Consider the following 17,554-nt stretch of genomic DNA (forward strand, 5'->3'; position numbering starts at 1 on the left):
AATCCCATTTCAGTTTCAGTCAATGAGGCCTAATGAGGCTCTTTCCATGGATTTCTTGTGTCACAACATTTTTTATTTGAGGACATATGAGCAAAAAGGGAATAAGCAAATTGGTGGTCATTAAAGCAGCCCTATTTATGGCAAACTGCTGCAGCCTAAGGGTTACCCAAACCACTAAAGGAATTAGTGTCTGCAGCATTAAGAGGCAAGGCCCAGGAGAGCAAAGAATGTAGAAGGCAGATGTCAAAAGGTAGAATCCTTACAGCAATTCTGCTCTTGGATACCTGTGACTCAAATTTTGAGATTCTGAAGTGCACAGTGGCTGTACTTGGAATTCATCCCTGGAAATGCTTATTCAATGAGAAGTCCTAGCTCAAGCAAAAAGTCACACTGAACTCAATGGGACTTACCCACATGAGTAAAGGTTTGCTGGATGATGCCCTTAATCTGGCAACCCATCCCATGCATCATGCAGTTATTATAGTCTAGTGGTTTTAAGCATGTAAGATCTGTGCCATCCTCCAAGGAAGAGAACTCCCCTTAGTGAAAATACTTAGTTTAATAAAGGTAAGAGGAGAGTCGCAAAGATAGCTTTCCCCTTGTTAAATATTTAAGGTACTTAGAATCTATAGCATAGTAGCTAGTACATATTAGATAGTGAGGGATTGTATTCCTTCGATTCCCATTTTGTTATTTTGATGTTTAGTGTAGTTAGACTGCAAGAATTTAGCATAGTTAAGATTCATAATTTTTGGAAAGCTAGCAGAATCCTTGCTAGCATTAATAAGGCTACCTAATCTAACCTTTTTACTCTAATACTCCATTCATCTCTTTGGTATCTGCACTGCATCATTTACATGTTAAAGGTCCAATCTGCTGAGACACTGGCTGCCAGTTCTTGATACCTTACAGAATTAGAGTCCAAGACTGGGTTTACATTCTCTTTCAGACTATTTCAAAAACTCTGTCTCTAGTAGTGGTCATTACCGAAGCAATCATTTTTTTACACCCTTTAAAAAAATATATAACAAAGCATGACAATTTTCTTCTTCAGCTATAATTTAGCACTGTAGATAACTTCATTGTTATACAAACAGTTGGATGCCCCTTGAACACTAGAAAATACTATTTTGTTTTTTTTTTATTTAAAAATAAAATTAAAACCTCCCAACTGGACATATTAGTTCCACTCATGCACATCAATTCCGTTTCTCAGGGCCCTATGTGAATGCTGGAATAGCACATATTTTATATGCACCCATCTCAGAGCTATACCGCTGCTGCACGGGACTTGAGCTCCATCACCTGCATATTATGTAGCCCTTTGTGGCAGTAGTAAGATGTGCCTTTATTTGAATTATTATTTGATGGCTTGTGCTAGGACTCCCAGGCTCTTAGCTGCATAGCAGGAAGCTGGAAGCCCTAGCCCTAAGACAGTCTGCAGCTGCCAGAAGCTGCGGACTCTGGCAGTCCAGGCTCACCAGCAACCTAGCAAGTGAGGTGGGAGGAAACCAGGCAGGTTTCTAGTAGAAAGGTGCCTGTGTTTGGCAGAAGATTGTTGAAATCAAACTGTTGGGTTACATGAATTGGCATTTTCCAACAAATGTTTCACTGGAAAATTCCTGGTCAGCTCTACCTAACCCACATTCATGTCACCCTTTTCCATTGTACTATCAGAAACATTTTCAAAAGTGCCTAAGTTGTGTTGACAAGTCCTGCCTGAAAATGGGGCTTAGGCTCCAAAGTCAATTAGGCGTGTTAGAAAATTTTACTCTGTCTAAACTCAGGCCCCGAATCTGCAAACCATTTAACGTGGGCAGATCCTAGGCCTATGCAGAGTTCTATGGACTTCGGTGGGCTGTAGAGAGCCCCTCCCACAAAGATCTGATCACATGGCCAAGGCCTTAGATTATGAGTTCTCTGGTACAAGGAGCTATGCCCATTTATGACATTTTATGGGTAACAAAATTGCCATCAAACTATGGAAATACCTGAATGGTAGACTGTATCAAAACAACATGTACAGACTGAGAACACATGCCTATAAATTAATTACAATTATACTCAGACTCAAACTTTAAGGTCAGAAGGGACCATCGTGATCATCTAGTATGACCTCCTGCACATTGTAGGCCACAGAACCTCACCCATCTACTCCTGTTAGACCCCTAATCTCTGGCTGAGTTACTGAAATCCTCAAATCGTGGTTGAAAAACTTCAGGTTACAGAGAATCCACCATTTACACTAGTTTAACCTGCAAGTGACCCGTGCCCCATGCTGCAGAGGAAGGCGAAAAATCCCCAGAGTAACTGTCAATCTGACCTGGGGAAAATTCCTTCCCAACCCCAAATATGGTGATCAGTTAGACCTTGAGCATGTGGGCAAAACCCACCAGCCAGACACCTGGGAAAGATTTCTCTGTAGTGACTCAGAGCCCTCCCCATCTAGTGTTCCATCACCAGCCATTGGAGATATTTACTGCTAGCTGCCTACAATGGCATGTAGCCAATCTGTGACTGTCTCATCATATCATCCCCCCATAAATTTATCAAGCTCAGTCTTGAAACCACTTAGGTTTGTTGCCCCCTACTGCTCCCCTTGGGAGGCTGTTCCAGAACTTCACTCCTCTGGTGGTTAGAAACCTTCATCTAATTTCAAGTCTAAACTTCTTAGTGACCAGTTTATATCCCTTTGTCCATATACATGGAATACTGATATAACAATCGAATGCTAGTAATAAAATCAGTGTAAAGGAGCTTTAGATCTATTGGTTCATCTCTTGTAAGAAATACAATAGGATTGCCTATTACAGTACCGTTTGGAATGTTCCTCTCCACAAAAATGATGGTTTTCCACTTTTTCCTGTTTTCATGCTTCTCCTTTATTATTCTTTGCTCTCCTTCTCCTTCGTTCCCCTCTTGTCACGCTAGTTTGCCGTCTCATATATTCCCTAGATTTTTTTCTATTAAACTATCCTTACCTCTGCACAAAATTATTTCTGTAAGTCCTCTCATTTGAAAAGTTGTTTCTAGTTAATTTCAGTCTGCACTTCACCTTTATGCTGTATTTGCCGAAGAGAGAGCATTTCTCGCTCACTCTCTCATTTGTACGTGGGAAAGAAATCAGCAATTGCTGTGCAGTAGCTGACTCCAGAAAGGGTTTGCAAAGTATATTTTGAAGACATTTTCTGTAGAAGTGTGTATCACCACGGAAGTCCATAGAGCCTTTCCACAACAAACTGCTTTACATAAAATGTAATTTCTACCAAACGATGTTTACTGTACCATTAAAAAAACTGTATTGTTAAATTAAACACAGATTGTATATGTTAAAGTTATGTTACAGGTCATAGCCAAACCATCAAAACCAAGTCCATTCTGATCTGAATTATGGCTGTACAGTGTCCTTGTTTCTTCATTCTAACACTGTATGGGCCTCTGTCATCAGTTCCCTCTGCACCAGTAAGTAGTGTCTACTTTTATATTCAAATCTATTGTCACTATTACACTACCACCAGTGCCAGTCCACCAGTGGGAGCTCTAGCATAGGCTCCAGCAGCTGCCTTCATTTTTAGCAGTCTCTCACGAGCTGGCCTTTGATAACTTTCCTTCAAACTAGTCAGATACAGGTGGATTCTAGAGAGCATACAGCCTTCTAGATCAGCTGCAGATGTCTCCAATATATATCTCCTAGAAGCCTTACCCAGAATTCTTATGTCCAATCCACACCTTCATTGAGGAACTTTGTATGGAGTGGGGTCCCTGTCATGCCAAGAGATTGCAACACTAACTTATGCTCCTGCAGACATGCAGCTAACTGATAAAATATGGATACAGGCACCATCCTATCTGAATGGACACCTAACACTCTTGTGGTAGAAGCTATATTTAGTCATACATAATATGAAGAAGCAGAGTCTCATGGTTAAGGTATAGGAACAGGAGTCAGTCTATCTGGATTCTGTTCCCGATTCTGACACAGAATGTGTGTATGACACTGGATGACTCGGTTAACTTCTCTGTAGCTCAGTTTCCTCATCTGTAAATCAGGGCTGATACGCCTCTCCTTCGTGTGGTGTTCAGAGGCTTCATTAATCACTGGGGAGATGCTATACATTGTCCAATAATATTTATGCAGATACACTACTCCCAGGCTTAGTCCATGAATAGTGTTTTCAGGAAAATTTTAAGTTTTGGAAAGTTTGTCACTGGAAAATAGGTCCCTTTTTCTTTTGGTTCCAATCTAGTACCAAACGATAAGGGCTAGGTAGGAGCTGGTGATCTGAATCCTTGTTCTCCTCCTGATGAAATTCAAAACAATTTGATTTGCTGTTCCTGTTTCACCCATCTCTAGTGAAAGGTAAATGCAGAGGTGAGAAATGTTTCATATCTGCTTTGAACATTGAGACATTTAATTCATGCATTAAACATTTGTCTTCCCATGTCAGATGAAGCCAGGAGTGCTACTGTAGCAAAGTATAAAACAAACGGGGATCTCAAAAGCCTTGTTGATGTTTATTGGAGCAGATCAAATACCTCAAAAATATTTACAAACATTTAAGCCATGAAGTCACTATTCTTATTAGTTTTCCACAAACATTTGTGTCTGATCTTGGGTTAGCAAGAATATTCAGCGAAAGAAAGAAAGTCACAAACACATTTGCAATTGTACTCACTCAAATACTTGCACCAGAAGTGTTCATTCAGCCATCCTGAAAGTATTTTGTGGGTTTGAGAGTGAGTCAGTCAGGGAGCAGATTCATTCCCATGTGACTTATGGTGTTTGTGCTAGGAGGCTGCTCACTTAAGCCTTTCTTGGCAAGTAGTTTACAACTAATCTACAGACAGAAATGTTTGTCTAAACTATCTGTCAAATAATTTTGAACAAAGTTTGTAAAAATCTGCATCTGAACAAGAATGAGTCATGAAAAGAGCAAAGGGCTAGTTTAATCAAAAATCACATTCTGAATAGTTGGCCCAGCTCTACTAAGAATCTTTAAAACAATACATCTGAATCTGAAACTCTTCCAGTTGTCTTTCCCTATGGGCCTCCTTGAGCCTTGTCTCAATTGTTATCTGCCCTCAGACAGTACCCTTCATTAAGTCTTACCTTCACTATGGAAGGCTCTACCATATGCAGATCTATCCCCTTGACAGATCTTCCTTCCTCATTTCCTGCTAAAAAAAATTTCTCAGCATTCCAAGGTTTTCTAGTATGACCAGTGTTGGCCCCATAATTATTATAATCTTCCTCCCCAAACCTTTCTTTCCTTGTTTTGATATTAGACCTCATTAATTGATTTTGTTTGTCTGAATTTTGAAGGGTTGTAGTCATATTTTAATCTTGTTAAAACATTGGAGAGGAGGTATGACCTGCTGGTCTAAGTACAAGATGTAGAATTAGAAGATACGCATTTTGTTCTGCAGACTGTGGCTCCTTGGCCACACCACTTAACCGCTTTGTGCTTATCTTAAAGCACCCCTAACTATCCGACTAGATTTGTGAAGGATGAGAATTTTAGAAGCACTCGCCGTTGGCCTAATTGTGTTCCCATTAAAGTCAGTGGGAGTTTTACCATTGATTTTAACAGGAGCAGAATTAGGTCAATGCGGAGTGCTTTGGAAAATTCCTATTCAACTTACTCAGCTATTTGCCTCAGTATTGTGCAGCAGTGAGTCACAAAGATTAATCAGCCATTTTGTGTATAAATAAATGTCTTACATACTAGCTGCATGTTGCATTATAGGGTTTTTCAGTTGTGCTTAGAAGAGCAACAACAACGCAAGAATTTGGGAATCAGTTTTTGCAAAAAAGTATAACTTTGCAGCACTTGAATTTCTTTTTTTAAAAGGGATCATTCTCAATGAAACAGTGCAACTAGCTAAAATAAAGATTAAAAACATCAAGCTGCCTTTTAGAAATATCAACGAATGAGTTACCACTGGATAATTTCAATTCCTTCTACTGTAATGTTCAGTTTAGGGCACAAATATTACTGAAACAGTTTTGGTTCATTTAAGAGAAAAATATTTATAAATAAAAAAATTGGGTTTATTTAAAAAAGTAATTTCTTTTTTAAAGAAAAGTTTAAAAACCAAGAACCTAATAGATTTCCTTTTGCATATATTTGAGATCCCTGAGCATATTTGTTCAAATGTCATTTGATGCAGTCAGCACTGTGTGTCCAAAAATCCTCATGACCTGATTTTAGATGTGTTAGGAACTTTCAGGTCTCATTGGCTTTATTACTCAGTACCTGTGAAAAGAAATCAGGCCACCTGCACCCCACTAGCTGTGATGAAGTCAAGGAGAAAAACTCTTAGTCTATAAAATGTTATAATGAAAATTTAGACAAAATGTATCAGATTATTATTCCATCAAGTTTTATATCCTACCACCCTGGCAGTTGCTGATATTAACCCATATTGCATCTAGCCTATCATTATTTGTATGGTGAGGTGGTACCAAGAGGCCTCAGCTGAGATCAGGACCTCATAGTGCTAGGCACTATAAAACGCAGAGAAAGAGACAGTCCATGCCCCCAAAGACTTACCCTTGAAACAGACAAGGAGTCAAAGGGAACATAGACGCATAAAGAGTTGAAGTGACTTGCCAGTGGCAGAGCTGGTAACACAACCCAGGTCTCCTGACTCCCAATCTGGTGTCCTACCCACTGAGCCGCACTGCATCTCAGTCTGCAATAACTATGCAAAGCTGTACATAAGGGGGCAAAGAGAGGGTCCCTCCTTACCCCTTCATTTCATCAGCTTCCTTGACTCATTTACTCAGTTGACCTTGCAGAACTGTCCCAAATGGTGATGTTACCTGATAATATTCAGCAATAGACCAGAAATTATTAGATGGGTTTGTCAGAAAGTCCAATAGGAAATGTCCCAAGAAGCACATTTCCTTTACCTCCAAAGAAAGACACAGAGCAAGGAAGAGGCGACAACACGACTAGGAGTGTTAGAAAAAAAGGCAAACCCACAAAAGTAGAAGTAGTAACCAGCAACGGGGCTGGAAGGCAATGGCAATGAATCCACTAGTTGTGCTACAAATGTACCTATACACACATACCAGGCTACATCTTTCTTGGTAAAATTTCCTTTTCCTCTGCTTTGTCTTTCTCCTGACACTTTCCTTCTCCCACCTTTTGTTCCATCTCTCTTTCCACTCTCTCCCTTTTGCTTCATAAAGGGAAGGAACACATGTGGATAAGCTGTTTATATTCCTTATGTCTTTTAAATTTCCAGTGGTGGGGAAGAAGCAAGTTCTTAGAGCCACTGATGCTCCCTCCAGTATGCAGGCCACATTCAAAGGGGCATCTTCAAATCAACTTATGCTCCATGTTTAGGTTATGTGAAATCAAGGGTTTGGAAAACCTAACGCTCAGAAGCTTCCATTGCTTTTTAAAATACCTATTTCAGTGAAATGGGTTGTTTTCATTTTATTGGTTTTAAATGTTTCCCTGAAGGGTTTATAAAACCCCCTTCGCTGCAGTGCCATAGAAAAGGAAAATCGAAGTCAAACGGACTAGTCTATTTTCATTTTCCAACCTGAGTGAAATGCAAAGGAAACAATCTGCATTCGCAGTAAAAAGAGCAAAGCAAAACTTTAAAATTCCTTTGTAAACAGTTCTGTTTTCACAGGCTGAGGTGCTAATCCTGGGGGATTATCTGTGAAGGTGGATCCCTGTGCCTACATGAAGCCTCACTGATTTCAGTAAAACAACGAGGAGTCCGGTGGCACCTTAATGACTAACAGATTTATTTGGGCATAATTTTTGTGGGTAAAAATCCCCACTTTTCCGCAAGAAGTGGGTTTTTTACCCACAAAATCTTATGCCTAAATAAATCTGTTAGTCTTTAAGTTGCCACCGGACTCCTTGTTGGTTTTGTGGCTAGAGACTAACACAGCTACCCCTCTGGTAACTGATTTCAGTGAGGCTCGGTGCTGGTGCCTGGGTCCTCCAGAGACAGGATCAGCTTACAGGACTGTGGGGCCTTAAATGCTAATGCAAGTAAGAACATTTCATGGATTCCCCTCAATATTATTTCAAAACTGACAGTTTTCCTTTAACAGGTTCACAAGTGAAGTCTTGCCCATGAGCTATGGTGTGACTGTAGCTGGACCAAACATTTCAAGGCTTGCTATCTGTAGTAACCCACCCTATCACTGTTTTCTTCATAAAAGGTTCTCTGCTCCCTTATAGGATCCCATTGCTTACTGCGGCAGCGCCCAGAGCCCCCTTGTGCAACATGCTGTACAAACAGAACAAAGATGGCCCCTACCCCAAATCTTCAGCACTCATAGACAGCCCATGCATCTGCTCTAGTGGATGGAATTTTGCGGCTCAAAATTGTTACTCCTCTCTCCACTACCTCCAAAGTAGTTATTCACCTGTCCACCCCTCTGCTACTGTTTGGGTTGCACCCTCTCCCAATCTGTTCCTGTCAAAATACACAGTAGCATGTAGTTGTGGAAGAATAACTTGTGCAAATCCACTGAAGAAACATTTTCGCTCATTGGAATGGGAACAACTTTTGGCATCGCAAGATGAACCCTCATGAAGTTAGATCTGTAGAGCAGGTAGGCACACTGGTGCTAGTTTTAGTTTAGCTAGCACAGGTAACTGTAGTAGCATTGATCCCAGCATGGGTCAGCAATCCAAATACATAACCAGAGTTCTCAGTGAACTCGTACTGGAGTAGGTAGTAGTCCACTCTGAAGCCCACCAGGGCCTGCTCCAGGCACCAGAGAAGGAAGCAGGTGCTTGGGGCAGCCAATGGAAAGGGTCTTTGGTGGCAATTCGGCAGTGAGTCCCTCTTGGAGCAAAGGACCCGCCGTCGAATTGCCGCCGAAGAATGAAGCAGCGTGGTAGAGCTGCTGCCAAAGTGCCACCAATTGCAGCTTTATTTATTTCTGCCCCCCCTCGTTTCACCACTTGGGTCGGCAAAAAAGCTGGAGCCGGCCCTGAAACCCACTCTGCCTCTTTCTCGCTATCACCGTTACCAGTGTAGCTAGATTAAAGCTAATACCTACCTGCACTACAATCATATGTTCATTTGCAGTGCAGATGTACTTTGAGGCCCCTTTATCCCCCTGTGGTAGTGTAAAGGACATTCAGATGGGTGTAAATGTCATTTGTGCACACTTAGAGGCCCCTTTATACTGCCAAAGTGGAGTACAGAGACCTCAGTGCAGGGCTGGGCAAACATTTTGGCCCAAGGACCATATCTGGGAATAGAAATTATATGGCAGGCCATGAATGCTCACAACATTGGGGCTGGGATGCAGGAGGGGGTGAGGACGCTGGTTTCGGGTGCAGACTCTGCGGTGAGGCTGGGGATGAGGGGTTTGGGGTGCAGGAAGGTGCACCAGGCTGGGATCGAGGGGTTCAGAGGGTGGGAGGGGGAATCAGGGCTGGGGCAGGGGGCTGGGCACGGGAAGAGCGCAGGGGGTGCAGGCTCCAGGCGGCGCTTATCTCAAGCGGCTCCCAGAAGCAGCAACATGTCCCTGCTTCGTTTCACCTGTCCACAGGCACCGCCCCTGCAGCTCCCATTGGCTACAGTTCCTGGCCAGTGAGAGCTGCAGTGGTGGCACTTGGGGCGGGGGAAGCACCAAGATTGGAGCCCCCTGGCTGCCCCTACGCATAGGTGCCAGAATGGGGCTATGCTGCTGGTTCTGGGAGCAGCCCTTGACCCTGCTCCCTAGCTGGAGCGCCGGAGCTGGGCAAGCCCCAGAACCCACTCCACTGCAGGAGATCAAGGGCGAGATTAAAAAGGCTGGCAAGCCGGATCTGGCCCGCGGGCTGTAGTTTGCCCACCCCTGCCTTAGTGTAAATGAAAACCAGGACCCACGTCATCCTCTGTTTTGTTCAGCACTGAGCTCACTCAGTGTTTAAATGATCCTTTTGTGGATTACAAAGATTTGGAGTCTGCCCTGTGACCTGTCTTAGCTTGCATTCCTGAGATGTATTTGGATGTTGTACACTAAAAGAACATCAAGACCATTTAAATGAAAGTAGGCTTTGTCCAGCAGAGGGGATTCACTTCTCACAAAGATATGAAGTCACGTTTGCCTTTCACACCTGGTTAAGTGAATCAATGAAAATGTTGTTGAGCCACGGGATTTGACTTTGCCTTTCCCTGAGAGTTGACTGATATGGTGAAGAACAGGGCTGAGTAAAAGGCTTGAATCTCTCAGAAAATCCAGTTCTCCAGATAAATACACTTCTGTTTCTTTGCTACCAGTTGGGATGCGAGACATTTAATTAGATCAATCCTGAAAGTTAACTTTGAGGGGCCTAGTTCACACAACTATCTGAGACAGTCTTTAGATTCAAACTCTATGTTCATGATCATTTAAAGTCCCAATCCTGCAAATATTTATGCACATGCTTAATTTTTTCAACTACAGGAAATCCTGTGGGATCAGGGTGTAAAAAAGATGGTCTCTTGCCCTATATACCACATTACCTGATTTCCTATATGCTTTAAAAGTGACCTTGCCTTAAAATTTCAGCAACATTAGTTACCATCATCTGAGGTGTGTCTTTTCCGATAAGGTCATGTGACTCTATCTTAGCTAATAGCAAAACAGGGACCAGCAGGAGGTTTTCGAAAGTTCTAGTTAAACAAACGTATTTGGCCTCAAACAGTTCCCTCCCACTTCTGTGTCATCTCCAGGATGTTGCTAAATCTCCAGCACATGTTCAAGGAGTCACAGCCACATACACATATTAACAGGGAGGCCAAGAGTTGAAACACAACTCTTCTGGACTGGAGTCAGAGGGTAAGGTCACTTAGGGAATTCCCTCTGTTGCAATTTGTTGGTGTCAGAATCAGATGAACTCTACCCAGCAGTGAGATGATGCTCTGCCATTAAAATCCTAACTTTCACCTCCACAGGCCCTGCAGTAACTTAAATGAAAAGATGCTGTGGTACTCAGTGTGGAGTGGTGAATGAATTGTTAATGGTGCCTACTGTAGGGGACATATTTTTAAGGTCCCCACAGCTCCAAGAATGGTAACTGTGGACTTTCTGAATTAAAGTAAGTGACATTTCTATTTTAAAAAATAGAAATTTCTACCTATATTATTGGCACACCTCCAGAGTTCCTTACAGGGAAGGACGGTCTGCTTACAGCATTGGACTGGGACTCGGGAATAGGGCTGTTTGGGAAAAAAAATATTGTGCAAAGTGTTTTAAAACAGAAAAAAAAAATCTAAAATTTTCCACAGGAAAAATATATATATTTTTGGCAGAAATTCAAATTATAATAAAACATGCAGCCAAAAGTTTTTTTAAAAATGTCTGGATGTTTTGTTTTTTTATGAAAAAAATCCCATGGATTGCAGACATTTAGTTTAACCAAAACCTCAATTTCTAATTGAAAACCAGTTTCAGGAGATCTGGGTCTAATTCCTAACTTTGCCACAGCCTTCCTGTATGACCTTGTGCAACTCTCTTAATCTCTCTGTGTCCATGCCCCAGCTACTACACAGGGATTGCATCTCTTCTTCCACTCTTTGCATATTTTTGTCTATGAAGTTTGCAAGCTCTTCAGGACAGGGACTGTGTCTCCCTATGAGTATGTGCAGAGCCTAGCACAATGAGGCTCCAGTGTCTGCTGAGGCCTTTACATGCTATTGTTATATAAATAATTAGCGTGTATAAAATAATATTTATGGGTATTTTCATTTAAGTGGCTTTACACAGCTGCTTATGCATCAAATACCAAGGTGAATCAGCATCTCATTATATCTGATTTTTAAAGTGAATGGAAACTATGGCACCCTATTTATCTGGTACTGTTACAATTGTGGTTTATAGACTATATTATGTATGTTTATAGAGGTTTATTCTCCTCTCTTTGCCTTAGCGTTAACAGGTGTGTTACACACACAATGAAGAATAGATTCTCACAATACCTTAGCATTAGATAATACATTTCTGAATGCTTCCAAAGCATATTGGCTCAAGAGCAGTAATCACTTCCAGATTATTCATTAGTTGTGTAGATATTATGTCCTTATCTACAGTACACAGGCTCTAACACTGATAATTGAAATCTAAACAGACCTACAGTGTCAGGATACAGAATCCTGAGTGTATATTAGATATTAGATTAAAAGCACCATCATTTATTTATATGCTCTGAGACTGTAGGACTAGTTTCTTTAATGTTGATCCAAAAATCCTCTGTACAGGGCATTTCAAATGCTACACTCTCTCCACCATCAAAGTAAACTGACTTCCTTTGACAACTGTTTCCTGTTAAGTTCCTCATCCAAGCAGAAGCAGTTTTAGAAAATTCTTATAAAAAATACACAACTCTGTCAAAAAGGTTGTGGGGCAGAGGGAGAGAGAGAAATAAAAACATACAGCAGGCAACAGAACAGGTTTGGGGGCCTATCCTATCTGGCTACATCCAGGATTAATCTGCACTAGGGTAAAGCCGTATGTGAAACAGATTAGTTCAGTCAGCAATTGAACATTGAATTGAACACTATCAATGACATGCAGTAAAAACCAGTACTCAAGGGCAAAACTTGATTCCTCCTTAAAAGACAGAGAGCTCAAAAATACTGCATGTATCAGCTGTTAACATTTCTGGGACTAGGAACAAGCAGGCTCTGTCACAGCTGACTAAATATAGCACAGCCAGTGTTGTCTTAATGCTGTGTGTACCATCTAAATTACTTGATTTTTTTCCCCCCTTGAATTATGCTATGACTCGGAGAAAACCCTCAGTTTAGGGGATGTTAGAAGATGGAGGCCCTAATCCAAATTCAGTATCTGAATACAGGGTTCAATTTTCCAGTGCTGCAGGCGTTTTTCATTCCAGCAATATAGGGCAAGAATATATCAGGAAGACGTAAAACATTTCATGTTTTAAAGCCTGAGGAACCTGGAAACACTTCAGTATGGAATATGTACCTTCAAAATGGTAGTTTAATTCACAGCCTCAGAAACATATCTGACGTTCTGTTATTATTTGTTTCTGCCTTCACCTCTCAGAGAAGTCTTGTTTGCATCTGTCCTAATAAGGTCAAAGCAAACTACATTTAACCAAAAAGTGTTAAAGTCTTTTCTGAACTGAAATATCATTTTCAAAATTTTCTAGCTATGAAGGTCAGTTTGACCATATGTCCTGAAAAGACCGAATGCCTGTATTTCTTTATATTAAATATTTTATTCTTAAACATATACCTGATTAATCTTTCCCTCGGAAACAGAGATGTACTCAGCTACTAATCACACCATGCCATTATCATTTTAACCTGAAAACATCACATTAATATTATGTCATCATCTGAGCATATTACCTTCAATAGAGAAAAATAAATATACATTTAGGTAGTCAAACAAAGCTTTAATGATCAATACGTAATTAGCTAGGTATGTGGAAAAAGGGATGTTTTTTCAGTTATTCAAATACTAAATACTCAGCTATGCACTTGCTAAATTCAGCATCTTAGCTTGCCATCAAATGGTAATATGTGATATATTGAAATCAGAAGCAGATGCTGATGCGAAAATCTTTCCCTCAGCATATTATATAACTGCATTTTTTTTTTTTACTGGGATCTTTGCATCAAAGATGCAGGATGCATTTTTAAAATGGTTACTCAGCAGAATGTACTGTAAACAGTCCTACTTATTTAATTATGCACCAACTCATTTTTCATCTATTGTATGCAATTCCCTTTATGGTCTTTTCTTACCTTTATTTTCAGATTCTTTCATTCTCCTCTTCCTCCTCTTGCTGCAGATCAGCAGGAAGCCCAGCTGATTTGTGAAATGCTGACTTTTGATTTGTCATTCACGGCCAGTCATAGGTCATGGAGGCTATGTCCATCAAGCCAGGGCACTGATGTGTGATAATTGTATGCAACTGTGTCTGATATTGGGTTATAGTTAGAATTATACAGAAGCAAGGAAGGATGAGGATGTAAGCAGACATAACACATTTTCTAAAATGTGGCATGGAGTAGGATTTGGAGTCAAAGGATTTTCCCTTAATTCAGTTCTGAATCAAGTTTCATTTTAAAAAAAATCTAAATCCTTTGGAAAAATATCAGTGATAAAGGAGCATGTAGGCAAAACAGCACCCAACAGGTGTTCTTTGTAGAAAGCCTTGAAATCAGAAGGCATCTAATAAGCGAGATGGATTAGAAATGCAGATACTTGTGGCTACAGATCATCATAATTCTAATCTCTTATTGCATTAAACAATCAGTGTAAATCCAAAAAATATTATGGAGTAAAGAGACTATATTGTAGTGGACTTGAAGCATGACCCATGTTACGTGGATCTGTAAGTACCCTAGCTAATTATTAGTAAAATTTGATTACTATTCATCTCATAATCCTTAACACAGTGCAACTATGGCTGCAGCAGGATTATGGGCTATGCATTCTGTTTCGTCTAAGCATGATGTTTTCAGACTAGTTCCAGTGATAGTTTTACCTAGCCAGTGAGTGGGGGAGCACTTGAAGGTGCATTGTAGCAGTGCTCATCCAGGTAGTGTGCCTGAAAGCAGCAGGAGTGGAATCCACAAGTCATGGAACAGTCCACAATCTATGAAACAGAAGCCTAAAAAAACCCCCTATGGTATTGCCCAAGTCCCTTGTGGTGACAACCAGCCTTAGCTAATTAGCATATGGGTAACTAATACATTTTGTAGGACTCCAACTAAGATTAGCCTAGAAGTATCACTGGGAAGCACTCTTCAAAGTAAAACTTTAGAAGATTCTTATTCAGTTTTGATAATAGATTTTTTTCTTTTTTTAAGATTAATTTCATAGTTATTGTTTTTTTAAATGACTTTATCTATATTGGTACTTAAGGCTTTGTCATTGTCACTCATGCTGCCCACTTGCAACTGTACAGTGGCAGATTATATAAAATCTGGACCACCTGCTCCAAAAGTACAACCACTCTTGCTTATACCATGGAGAATCTTCTTTACCTTTTAGCAGTATCAGGCCTGTGACACACTCTTGAGAAATTTGGAGTCCATCCATTACAAGATACACATACACCAGCCAGATTAAGATTCACAAGAACAAAGGCCCAGTATATTTGCCAGCATTAAATATGGAATGTACATCATTATATGTGGGTTTTTTTTCAGATATTGCCTCTAAGTATTTATATAGGACCTGAAGAGCAGCAGTTTCAGAAGATGACCTCACTGTCATTGGATACTGAGTTATTTTGAAAATCTGACCTGAAGTGTCCAAGTGGGAGCTTGTGGGTGCTAAGATCTTTTGAAAAATTTGTCCCCAACTATTAATACTGAGCAGCTGAAAATCTGCCCCCGTATGCCTGAGGCCATAAATAATTACAAATTTAGTGAATCACACTCCCAGCCCTAAGGCTCTTGCTTAATCCAAGATTATCAACACAGCAATAAGGTGGGTAAGATATCTTCTACTGGACCAACTTCTTCTGGTGAAAGAAACACGCTTTCACAGAGCTCCTCTTCAGTTCTGTGTAAACTCAAAAGTTGGCTCTTCACCAACAGAAACTGGTCCAATAAAAGATATTACCTCACCCACCTTCTCTCTCTCATAGGCTGGGACCAACACAGCTACAACAACACTGCAAACAATAGAGTGGGATGTAGAAGAAGGGGCACTTTCTGGAGAAGTGGGAGCTTGTTCTAAGCCTAGGGCAGCCATATTGAAGGTGGGAAGCTGAGAATGCATGTGAAGGAAACGCAGGCTGTGCGTCTACACTAGTCTTTTGCAGGGGAAGTCTCACCAGCACCGGTGGGAGCACTTGAATAGATAGGGCACTGCCTTTTTTACCATCACGTCACCTAGATCTGCTCTGAACAGGGTGAGATGACACCATGGTAACACCACCAATGTCCTCTCTTCACCAACACTCCCACAGACTGTTAGGAAGTCCTGGGCCACTTCCCCCAATAATCTAGCATAGGCAAGACCAGACAGAACAACAAGAGGAAAGAACTGAGAGGGACATAGAGAAGAAAGTGTGAAGGATCCTGGTGCTGGCTGTGGCAGGGAAATGATGCCACAAAGCATTTTTCCTACTGTACATTACTCAGTCTGCTCCAGGCCGCTACATAAGTACGTTCTTACTTCTGAGAATGAGGCCCCTGAAGTGCTCTCAGCCCAGCCAGAGGTTACTTGACTCTAAGTCAGTTTAGTTATAGTAGTTTGTCCTCCTGGAACAGCCCATATTCACAGAGCTCTCCTCCTTGTCCCACCTGTCTAAAGGCCATTTTACACAGGAGGTTGCTTGTAAGTATTAGACACTTTGAATATTCTGATAAAAATAAACCCAAGCATCTCATGCTCCAGGATGAATCAGATACTACAATAGTGACCTTTGCAATTCCTATGCTTATCTGTCACTTTTAAATCAAAAGTTTAACTCAGGCCCACTACAGGTTTCAACGAAAATAAAGAACAATTTCAGGCATGTTCTTAAACAAATAGTCCAGAGTGATAGAAATGGCATGACATTGTTCTCTGTTTTCAAGGATCATCTTTGCTCCTACACAATGTACTCAGTTCCCAGTGAACCTTTGGACAGAGCACCACAGACACAAGTCACATCTCCCTGTTTTGCCAAATCTACTGTCAAATACTGACTCACTTTCCTCATGAATCAGGCTGGTGAACTGAAGCTTCCCAAGTCATGATTTCTGTAACATTGAATACAGCAATGGTGATTAAGAAAGATGTTTTATTCACAATATTTTCATTGAAGAAGCCTGGAGGAACATACCATAACTCAAATAGGGGGTGGATGGGCTGGGGAGTAGAACTCTGCTGATTCCTCCTGTCTCTTTCCTCCCTGGAAACTACTTCCCGCACTACCCCACCCCAATCTTTCCAGGTGCTAAGTCCACAACATCCTGGGGATGGTTGATGTTATACAGTCCAAATACAGACCAGTCCAGCTCCTCTTTAGCTTATTTGATTCACAGTTGGTCTTAATATTTTGCACAGATTTGCAAAACAATTCTCTCTGTGCAACTTTATCCCAGTTTGGACAGGGCCAACAGAAGGATTTAAGAGTGATTTTGAAAGAAGACTCCCTTAGATAGATCCCAAATTTGACTAACTTTTTACATAAAAGTATGTTATGCTGATCAGACACCTTCCAGCTCTCAGCTACAGAAATGAAAGTGAAGTTTCCTTTCAATTTATGTCTTTACATGTGAAAAGGAAAATGGACTAGAAACTTTGTCTGTAACTGTAATGTCTTTTACATTTCCAGTTCTCCGCAGTCTGAGAAGCTCAAGCTTTTAGAGGGGCCCAAAGACCCAGCTCTGAGAAACATCACAGCCAAAAGGAACAATGAGCTAAGTAGAATACAAGCAGTGAAGCTAAATTACTAAATATTTGCTTTTCATGCAGCTTGGTTGTACACATGGAATTCACAGGGGAGGGGAACTGAACCAAAGTATTCCACAAACCAAAAGGATTCATACAAATGTGGTTTGACTGAACAAACAAAAGACACTACTTTAATCAATCTTGGTGAGTAAGAGAGTGCTAAGCACC

General features: G+C 40.8%; 1 protein-coding gene across 2 annotated transcripts in view; it reads right to left on the reverse strand.

Moving 5' to 3' along the window:
* The window catches only part of DNAJC6 (DnaJ heat shock protein family (Hsp40) member C6), an 88,818-nt gene extending 74,865 nt beyond the window's left edge, over window positions 1-13,953 (reverse strand). For both annotated transcript variants that reach the window (XM_050961982.1, XM_050961984.1), the window contains exon 1: window positions 13,732-13,953. In XM_050961982.1, the coding sequence (XP_050817939.1) occupies window positions 13,732-13,753 (22 nt within the window). In that variant the 5' untranslated portion in view covers window positions 13,754-13,953. The remainder of the gene's footprint in view (window positions 1-13,731) is intronic.
* Between the last annotated feature and the right edge of the window lie 3,601 nt (window positions 13,954-17,554).

This window comes from Gopherus flavomarginatus, chromosome 7 (genome assembly GCF_025201925.1).
Source record: "Gopherus flavomarginatus isolate rGopFla2 chromosome 7, rGopFla2.mat.asm, whole genome shotgun sequence".
Lineage (NCBI taxonomy): Eukaryota > Metazoa > Chordata > Testudines > Testudinidae > Gopherus > Gopherus flavomarginatus.